The following is a 10,404-nucleotide window of genomic DNA, read 5'->3' as shown; positions in this document are numbered from 1 at the left end:
CATGGAGAATAGATTGTAGGGGAGCAAGAATGGGAGCAGAAGAACCATTTAGGAGGGGGTGGTAGTGGTCTCTGTGAGTGATAATGGTGGATGACGGTGAATGTCAGTGGATGTCAGTGGATGACACTGGCTTGAAGAAATGTGGGGAGTGAGGAAGATATCTGAGAATGACTTGGGTTTTGGCAAAATCCCACATGCTGCACTATTTTTGGAGGAGATACAAGTTACCATGCAGTACTAACCCCACTCCCTTGGAACACTTCGGCAAAGGCAAAACCTTTGTGAAAGCAGAAGGAAACAAGGCCCGTCCTAATCCTACCCAGATACACAGAAGCTTCAGAAAGGAGGGTGTTGATTACAAAGGGCAATCTTTACCCCAGTCCCCTCCCTGTCCTCTGAAGTCTCATTGAAATGCTTGGCTTGTATGAAAGGGCACAAGAGATCCTGCTTTAACAAGTAACAAGTGGCATTTAGTGGCATTGAACAGGCTCTAATTCTGTGTTGGTTTAGTGGTGGTGAGGCAGCAGGGGAGGGGGAAAGGGCTGAGTTTCCCTGCTATCAGGCCTAGAGGATTCTCTCTCAATTCCCCATAGGGTGGGGTCCTCCCATCCATTTGGTCCCAACAAACTCAGTGTTAGGCTAGGTCCCCTGGGACCCAAGATCCTCTCGTTCACAAAGGGCCAAAAATGGAGACAGTTGACATTAAACAATGGCCATAGAGATCCAGTGACAAGTAGGAGAACAGAATCGAGCCATCACACCCCTTTAAGCTCAGGGCCATTCCTCTGCTTGTAACACAAAGAATCCAGTCTTAAAAGTAACTCCTGGGATTTCTTAGAGAAAAGCATAATTCTGTTACATTGTATTTTGGGGGTTAACAGCATTTATTTGTTCGATGTAAGCATTTAAAACATATCACAATTTCTTCATTTAAAAATAAAGTATATTGGGCTTCCCTGGTGGAGCAGTGGTTGAGAGTCCGCCTGCCAATGCAGGGGACACAGGTTCGTGTCCCGGTCCGGGAAGATCCCACATGCCGCGGAGCGGCTGGGCCCGTGAGCCATGGCCTCTGAGCCTGCGCGTCCGGAGCCTGTGCTCCGCAACGGGAGAGGCCACAACAGTGAGAGGCCCGCGTACCGCAAAAAAAATAAATAAATAAATAAAATAAAAAAATAAAAAGTAAAGTATACCTTTTCCCTTGCCTCCCTCCTCCTGCTATGGAATTGGCCTGGGCTTCTTTCTTTCTCGAAGTCCTGGGGTTAGCTTTTGGAAAGTCAAGGTGGGCTTGGCAGCAAGAACCATTTCAGCCCCAAACCCATTCCACTCTCAGGAACACGGTGGAAGCTGCCAGAAGCGTGTGGCAGAGCCAGTGGAGAAGGGAGGAACAACATTTCAGGCGCAGATGAGGTGGGAAGGCCCTTTCCTGACAGTCATCTGCGGCTATCTCCTCAGGGGACCGTATGTCCCCATGCCTGCTGCTGGCCAAATGGAATTCACGGCTAGGAATATGCATCTTTTGCTTTTCTGCTCCTGCAGCAGTTTGATGAGGGGCGGGGGGAGGAGCAAATCATCTCTTCTGCTGGCTGAAAAGACATCTCGCACAGTTGCTCCCGGTCTTTCTATGCAGGGCACCCCCCAGGCAGGCGCTGAACTTCTCCACCAGCCTGGCGGAGCAGCCGGGGGCCACGCACTCCACAGCGCCTAGGGATTAGAAACGCACTTTCTCCAAGCACCATTTTCAAAAAGCTCAACCGAAAAGAGTCGAGGTTTGAATTCAGACTACTCATTCCTTGGTAAATATAAAAATTGAGTTCTTTCTTTCTGGAAATGGGGGGAAATAAAGGGAGAGATTTTATCTGGGAGGTGCGACTGCCACCTGGTGGATGAAGCTAACTGAGCAACTAAAAGGGCTGCTTACTTTAGTGAGTCAACCAGCCATTCAGTCATTTCTTCCCTCTTCTCAATTGTTTTCACGCAGAGAAGCTCCGTGGAGGGGAGGAGAGGGCTGGCCACCGCACAGTGGGATGGATGCTGTGATAGGGACAGTCTTGAGTAGGGGTTCAGGGCGTGAGTGCTGGAGCCACACCGCCCAGGTTTGATTCCCTGCTCTAAGACTTTTCTGTTGTGACTTTGGCTGAGCTGCTAAACCTCTTCTGTGCCTCTACTTCCTCATCTGTGAAGTGGGGCTAACACTTCCTATCTCATAGAGTGATTGTGGGACATAAACTACACGCTCCATACAAATGGTTAGCACAAATCTGGTGCACAGAAAGCGTTCAGTTAAAGTTAGTTGGTGGTATGGTGTGGAGAAAAACATGGGGCCGTGGGCACCTTTGGACCTACTATGTGCTGGGCATGCTGTGGTGCCTTGGGGATATGATGGTGAGCAGAAACATTGCCCTGATCTCATCAAGTTCATTGTCTGGAGGGATTCAGGCACAAGCAAGCAAATAACCACAAGAAGAGCAAAATAGACATGGTCCTTACCCCCAGGGTCTAGCTGGGGAGTTAGACCTGTAAACGGGTGATTATAATTTGTAATAGCTTCATTCCAGGATGGTCCTCAGTGCCCTAGGAGCACATAAGGAGCAACTAACACCTGGGGAGGGGGATGCTTTGTGAAGAAGGAGGCTGTAAGCTGAGTTCCAAAGGATGAGAAGGAGTAGCCAACTGAGGCAAGGAGAAGAGGGTTCGAGCAGAGTTGAAATGCTGCTTGCAGTGGCTCATAGTGAAATCAGACTCAGTGCCTTTGAGGAACTGACAGAGGTTGGGTAGGGCTGGAGGCCAAGGGAGAGCTGGGATGAGGGTGAAGGTGCAGGCAGGGGCCAGCTCCGCAAGGGCCCTACGAGGCCCATGAAGGGGACTGCATTTTGTCTTCAGAACAATGGGGAGCCATGGTGAGGTTAAATCGGGAGAGCAAGGTCAAAAGTGGAGAATGACCTTGTCATGTCAGTGGAATGGCAGAGGTGGGACACCCTGGTACAAAGGGTTGATTACGTAGGAGGAAATGTCGGCTAGGTAAATGGTGGAATGAAAAGGCACACTCTCTCCCCCTGTTATCAGAAGACTAAAGTCAAAGGAAGCTGGTGGAGCTGATATGGGGAAGCTGGTGCCACCCCTTGGAAACACACTTAAGGACAGGGGTGGCTTCTTTTGAAATGGCACCAGCAAGGTGAGGTGGAGAACAGGAGGGAATTAGAGATCTGGCCTCTAATGCTAGCAGGGGAAATAAACAGCTCTTCCTCCCTAGAGTTTTGACCTGTATGTAGCCACAGAAAATGAATGTTTATCTTCGCTAAGTGACTTAATAAAGAGGAGCAGCTGCGCTGACAGAGAGACCCAACTGGGATTGGGACACTCCCATCCACCCTGGTTCTTAGGACTCAAGTCCGACCACCATCCTCCCCATCAGGTAGGACAGAGCGGAGAAGGCCACCGCCTGCCTGGCGGACACCAAAGGCATTGCTTGGGATTCCAAGACACAAGAAGGGACCAAGGGATAAGCTCCTCCTGGGCAGGGTGAAGTTTTCTGAGGGAGAAAGTGAGTTCTGGGAGATATGCAGGAGCCTGCATGCAGGGACGGGTGGGGCTGGAAGAGAGCAAGACCCAGGAAAGGAGGAAGCTTGCTCTTTGCAAAGGTCTTGTGTGGAAGAGATGGTTCTTGTGGGATTTTTGCCGTTCATTCCTTCTACTCTTGCCCTTTTGTAATTTGTCTGCCCATTCATTTAGTTACAGGCAGACCTCATTCTATTGCACTTCATTTCATTGTGCTTCACAGATACTGCTTTTTTTACAGATTGAAGGCTTGTGGCAACCTTGCTTGGACAACTCCATCCACTCCCTTTTTTTGCAAAAGCATTTGCTCATTTCCTATCTCTGTGTCACATTTTGGTAGTTCTCACCATATTTCAAACTTTTTCATGATTATTATATCTATTATAGTGATCAGTGATCTTTGATGTTACTACTACAACTTGCTGAGGGCTTCAGGTGATTAGCAATTTTGACCAATAAAGTATTTTTAAAGTATGTACATTTTTTAGACACAAGGCTATTGCACACTTAATGGACTACAGTATAGTGTAAACGTAACTTTTATATGAGCTGGGAAACCAAAAAATTCGTGCGACTTGCTTTATTGCGGTATTCGCTTTATTGCGGTGGTCTGGAACTGAACCCACAATATCTCTGGGGTCTGCCTGTACTTCCTTATTAATACGACAAATGAAAGGGGAAGGCCTGTGTGTTTCAGGCACTGTGTTAGGCACCTGGGTACATGCTGTGGGAACAAAAGGGCCAAGGTCCTCACTTTCATGTAGCAATTGTGGGGTTGTGGGGAGAGGGTGGCACTCAATAAACAAGTAAACGACTAAATGAGAAAGACAGTTTCAGGCCATGGTGGAGACCATGTATGAGGGAGGGACTGGGGACAGGGGCTGCTCTGGACAGAGGGTCCCAGGGTGGGTGCTCTCAGGAGGGGCCTATAGGCTGAGAACGGAACGGTGAGAAGGTTCTGGCTATGTGAACCCCTTTCACCCACCAGGCTCTCTTGTCATCCTGCTGGTCACCCCGTCAGTATCCATCCATGCTGATCTCGGGTGGAGCGCTGCAAAGGCCCGAGACTTTAAGCTGGGAGACCTGAAGAGCTAAGCACTAAAGAGTAAGACCAAACAAGATATACACTCGCCTATGTAAAGACTGAAGCCAAGCTATAAACAACTCAATTTCTGATAGGATTAAGATGAACTCCCCCTACCTTAAGTTCCTGCCAGAATCAAAAGTAAATTGTAAAAGATAACATCATCCCAACCCTCCAATAAACTTTAATTATACAATATCTGGCATTTGGTTAAAAAAATTCCCCATCACACCAGGATTAAAAAAAAAAATCAGATAACCAAAACACAAGAGAGAAAAAAGTTGTTACAGTTATCATAATGGTATTGAAAATAACTCTGATCAACATTTCTAGAAAATATTCTGAAGAAATTCTGAAGAAGAAAATTCAGCAGAATGGAAATGAAATTCTAGAAATGAAAACTATAATAATTGAAATTTAGAACTCAATAAGGGAGTTTAATGGAAGATTAGATGGTACTGAAGAGAGGATTAGTGAACTGCTGTATTGATCAGTAGAAAATAACTAGACAGAAGCTTCAAGAGAAACAAGGACAGAGACTACAGACAAGAGCAAAAGAGATAAATGGAACTGAGTGCAAAGATTTAAAATGTGTAGTGGAGTCTCAGAAAAGAAGGGAAAGATTAGAGTAGAATTCACCAAAACTGATAAATGATAACAAATCACATATTCAAGAAGCACTATGAAGTCTAAGCAAGATAGATGCAAAGAAAATCATGCTCAGTTGTATCATGGTAAAATGTCTGAAAAGCAAAGACAAAAAGAAAATCTGAAAAACAGGCAGAGGGAAAAAGAATGTATTATTTTCAAGTGGCGCAGTAATATGACTGACAGCTGACTTCTCAATAGAAATAGTAGAAGCCATAAGACAGAATGTATCAAAGTGCTGAAAAAAAAAATAGCTGGCAACCTTGAATTTTATACCCAGCAATGATTGCTTAAAAATGCAGTTATAAAAAAAGACATATCAAGTAAACAAAAACTAAGTGACTTCATCTCCAGTGGAACTATACTAGTGTAATGTGTAAAGGTTGTTCTTTAGGTAGAGGGAAAATAACCCCATTTGGAAGAATGGATATGTAAGAATGAATAAAAAACAATGAAAAGTGTAAATATATCAGAAAATCAAAATGAGTATTGACTATATAAAACAATAATAATTTTAATGTCTCATGGTGTTTAAAATATATTCTAGAATTTTAAAAAGTCTATATGCTGCTTACAATACACATTATAAACGTAAGAATGAAAAAAGGTTGAAAGTAAAAGAATGAAAGAGATAACACCATGATACACTAACCACAAGACAAGAGGCCATGTTAGAGACAAAGAAACACTTCCTAAAGATAAAAGAGTCAAACTACCAAAATGATTCTAAATGTGTAGGCACCTAACAACAGTTAAAGACATATAAAGTAAATATTGATATAACCAAAATGACAAACAAATTCAGAGCCGTAGAGGGACATTTTTAGCATACCCCTCTCAGTAACTGATAGAACAATCTGATCTATTGATAGGGCAAATAGATCAAAGAAAGATCAACAAGTATACTTAGAATAGGAAACCCAGATAAAACACTTCACAAATATGATCTAATTTTGTATATATATAACACTAGACACAACAACTACAGAATACACATACTTTACAAATGCATACAGATATTTCCCAAAAGTGGACCACATGCTGGCTCCTAAAACAAGTCTCAGAAAATTTCAAAGGACTGAAATCACTCAGAGTATGGTCACTAACCACTACGGAATAAAAATAAAAATAAACAACAAAAAGTAGAGAGTTCCTAAATGCTTGAAAGTGAAACAATATATTTATCATAACCCATAGGTCTTATAAAAATTATAATAAAATATTCTGAACTGACTAGTAATGAAAATATGACCTACAAAACTTGTGGGATGCAGCTAAAGCTATGTTCAGAGGAAAATGTATAGCATTACATGCTTGCATTAGAAAAGAAGAAAGGCTTAACATCAATGATTTAAGTATCCATCACAGGATAGTATAAAAATAATTAGAAAACAATAGAAGGAATCAACAAAGTCAAAGTTGATTCCTTGAAAAGATTAATAAAATTGATAACTTACTGTTGAGATCAAATTTTAAAAAAGAGAGCATAAAGTAACAGTATCAGGGATGAAAAAGGGATATCACAATGCTCCTAGGGACATTAAGAAGATAATGAAAACATATTTGAATATGTTTTTTGCCATCAAGTTTTAAAGGATAGGAGGAATGAACAAATTCATAGAACACAATTTATTGAAACCGACCCAAAAAGAAATAGAAAATCTGAATAATCTTATGATTACCAGAAACCTTACTCACAAAGAAAACTTCATGACTAGATGTCTTCAATGATGAATTCTACGAAATACGTAAGGAAGAAGCCATTCTCTCTCATGAACATAGAAGTAAAAAATCTAAACAAAACACGAACAAATCAAATATAGAGGTATGTCAAACATATTAATTGATGATATGTTACAAACAAGTTGGACGTATTCCAAAATGCAGGTTTGTTTTAACATTAGAAATCAATCAATGTAATACATCACATTTTCAGAATAAAGAAGTAAAATAATCTCAATAGATTTTAGCAAAAGCATCAGATAAAATTTAACACCAATTTATTACCAAAAACTCTTGGCAAATTAAAAATAGAAGGGAACTTCCTTAATCTGTTATATGATATGACAAAAAACAAACTTACAGCAAATGTTATACTTAATAGTGAAACATTGAAACTCTCCTTTAAGATCAGAAACAAGACAAGGATGTTCATTATCATCATTTGTATTCAATATTATATTGGAAGTTTTAGCCTGAATCAACTGGATATACATACGGACAAATAATTAATCTTGTCCCTCTACATCATACTATTCATAAAAAATCAATTCCAGGTGGATTGAGTATTTAAATGTGCAGATAAAACAGTAAAGCTCCTAGAAGATAACAGAGGAGAATATCTTGGAATAGTCAAAGGTTTATTTAACCAAACACAAGAAGTATAATACTAAAGAAAAACATTGATATATTGGACTACGTTACAGTTAAACTTTAAATTTTTTTTTTTTTTTTTTTGTGATACGCGGGCCTCTCACTATTGTGGCCTCTCCCATTGCGGAGCACAGGCTCCGGACGCGCAGGCTCAGCGGCCATGGCTCACGGGCCCAGCCGCTCCGCGGCATGTGGGATCTTCCCGGATCGGGGCACGAACCCATGTCCCCTGCATCAGCAGGCGGACTCTCAACCATGCGCCACCAGGGAAGCCCCTAAACTTTTTTATTTATTGAGTTTATAAAGAGAATAAGAAGGTGAAGCACAGATGAGAAGAAAATTTGCAATATATACAACTAACAAATAGCAAATATATAGAATATGTAAGGAACTCCTCTTAATGAATGCGAACATTATGAGAACCCCATATAGAAATAGACAAGAGGGACTTCCCTGGTGGTGCAGTGGTTAAGAATCTACCTGCCAATTCAGGGGACACGGGTTTGAGCCCTGGTCTGGGAAGATCCCACATGCTGCGGAACAACTAAGCCCAAGTGCCACAACTACTGAGCCTGCGCTCTAGAGCCCGAGAGCCACAACTACTGAGCCTGCATGCCACAACTACTGAAGCCTGTGCGCCTAGAGTCTGTGCTCTGCAACAAAAGAAGCCACCGCAATGAGAAGCCCGTGCACCGCAACTAGAGAAAAGCCTGCACACAGCAACAAAGACCCAGTGCAGCCAAAAAAATAAAGAGAAATAGGCAAGAGATTAAAATGCAAAAGATAATATCCAAATGGCCAATGAGCTCAGCTTCACACATCATCAGGAAAATGCAAATTATAAGAAAGTAATACCACATTGTGATGGTTAATTTTATGTATCAACTTGCCCAGGCCACAGTACCCAGATATTTGGTCAAACATGCTAGGTGTGTCTGTGAAGGTATTCTTTAGATAAGATTAACATTTAAACAAGTAGATTTGGAGTAAAACAGATTACTCTCCATAATATGGATGGACCTCATTATGGTGTCGGTTGAAGGCCTTAATAGAAAAAACAGAAAAAGAATGATGTCTCTTGAAGAAGGGTGGATTCTGTTAGCAGAAGGCCTTCAGACTTGAACTGCAGCATCAACTCTTTCCTGTGTCTCCAGCCTGCTGACCTATCCTGAAGATTATGGACTTGTCTACACACACACATCCTATTGGTTCTTTTTCTGGAGAGTCCTAATGTGCGCATCCATTAGAATGGCTGAAATGAAAAAGATTGACACCAAAGGGTGGTGAACCTGTGGAGCAACTGGAATTCTCATACTTTGCTGGTGGGAGTGAAAACTGGTACAACCACTTCAGGTTCCTGTCTGTCAGTAGCTGCTAAAGCTAAACATATGAATACCCTAAGCAATTCCACACTAAGGTACATATCCTATAACATATATTCAACTATATATATATATATAGTTGTTCCCAGAAGCACTATTGATTGATGATTACCCTAAATTGGAAACAACCAAATTTCCCTCTACAGTGGAATGAATGAATAAATGGTAGTATATTCAAATGATGTATAAACTTATGCAATAAATTGTGTCTCATAGACATACAGAGTAAAAGAAGTCAAACACAATGGGCAAAACTACTTGATGCTGTTTGAAATCAGGAAAGAAGGCAAAGGGATTGGGACTGGGCAAGGACATGATGTGCTTCTGCAGTGCGCCATTTCTTAACCTCAGCGGATACTACGTGGGTGTGTTCACTGCGTGAAAATCTATCCAAATGTATACTGATGATTCGTGCACTTTTCTGCACATATTTATAATCCAATTTCTTGAAGTTTAAGAGAGTATGTCTCTGTCACTGTCTATTACTTTGGGGAAGTCACTCTACATTTTGGAGCCCCAGATCCTCTGCTGTAAAATGCTGTATGGATTTAGAGATGGTCCATGGTAAAGCTACTTGACCTGGTCTCTTCCCTCTCCCCCCACCCTGTTCTTGGTTCAGTTCATTTTCTCAGAGAGATCTGCCCGTCATGGTCTGCTCCCCACCCCTAAGTGATCTGGTCTCCAAACTCTAACTCCACCTTTCAGATGAGTGGTCCATCATCCACTCCCCAACCAAACACCTTCTTGCTCCCCACTCCGTGCAGAGTGGTCCAAACTCCCCTCTTCCCGCTGCCCACAGGGTGACCGGTCTCTGTAGCCTCTCTCACTCCCCTACTTGTTCCCTCATCCCTCATCTCTCCCCAACCCACCTGCCGCCCCCCACGCCCCCAGGGTCCTGCTCCACAGCTCGCCCCTCACCCCCTACACAGTGCACAGTGGTCCAGCCCGTCAGCTCTACCCGTCCCCCCTTCACACACACACAGTGGTCTGGCCCCCAGGTCGCCCCCTCCTCCGCCTGTCGTCCGCCCCCAGTCGCGCTGGGCTGGCCGCTGAGGGCACTGCGCGGCGGTTGCGTGAAAAAGGCAGCGATGACGGCGGCGGGCCGCGAGCAGGAGCGGGACCAGACGCGCTTCGTCTACGTGACTCGCTTCGGCTCGCACCAATGCGGCGCAGTCCTTCAGCTGGGCGGCCGCCGGGCTCAGGGTCTGTGTAGGCACGGGCTCGGGGCCGGCCGAAGACGGGATGAGCCGCCGGCGGCTGTGCCGGGGGCCGCGGGCGGCGGTGAGCTGTGCCCCGGCTCCCCGCCCAGGGCCCCCGCGGCCTCCTCTCCGGCGCGGGCATCGAGCTCGCGGAGCCGGCCTC

At 43.7% G+C, this 10,404-nt stretch overlaps 1 protein-coding gene across 1 annotated transcript in view; it reads left to right on the top strand.

The window, feature by feature from the left end:
• The first annotated feature begins 10,130 nt into the window (after positions 1-10,130).
• The window catches only part of CUNH5orf47 (chromosome unknown C5orf47 homolog), a 17,024-nt gene continuing 16,750 nt past the window's right edge, over positions 10,131-10,404 (top strand). Inside the window, exon 1 of the mRNA XM_024753368.1 lies at positions 10,131-10,323. Within this exon, the coding sequence (XP_024609136.1) occupies positions 10,131-10,323 (193 nt within the window). The remainder of the gene's footprint in view (positions 10,324-10,404) is intronic.

Source organism: Neophocaena asiaeorientalis, unplaced genomic scaffold, assembly GCF_003031525.2.
Source record: "Neophocaena asiaeorientalis asiaeorientalis breed wild unplaced genomic scaffold, Neophocaena_asiaeorientalis_V1.1 scaffold268, whole genome shotgun sequence".
NCBI lineage: Eukaryota > Metazoa > Chordata > Mammalia > Artiodactyla > Phocoenidae > Neophocaena > Neophocaena asiaeorientalis.
This window is presented reverse-complemented; position numbering and strand designations above follow the sequence as displayed.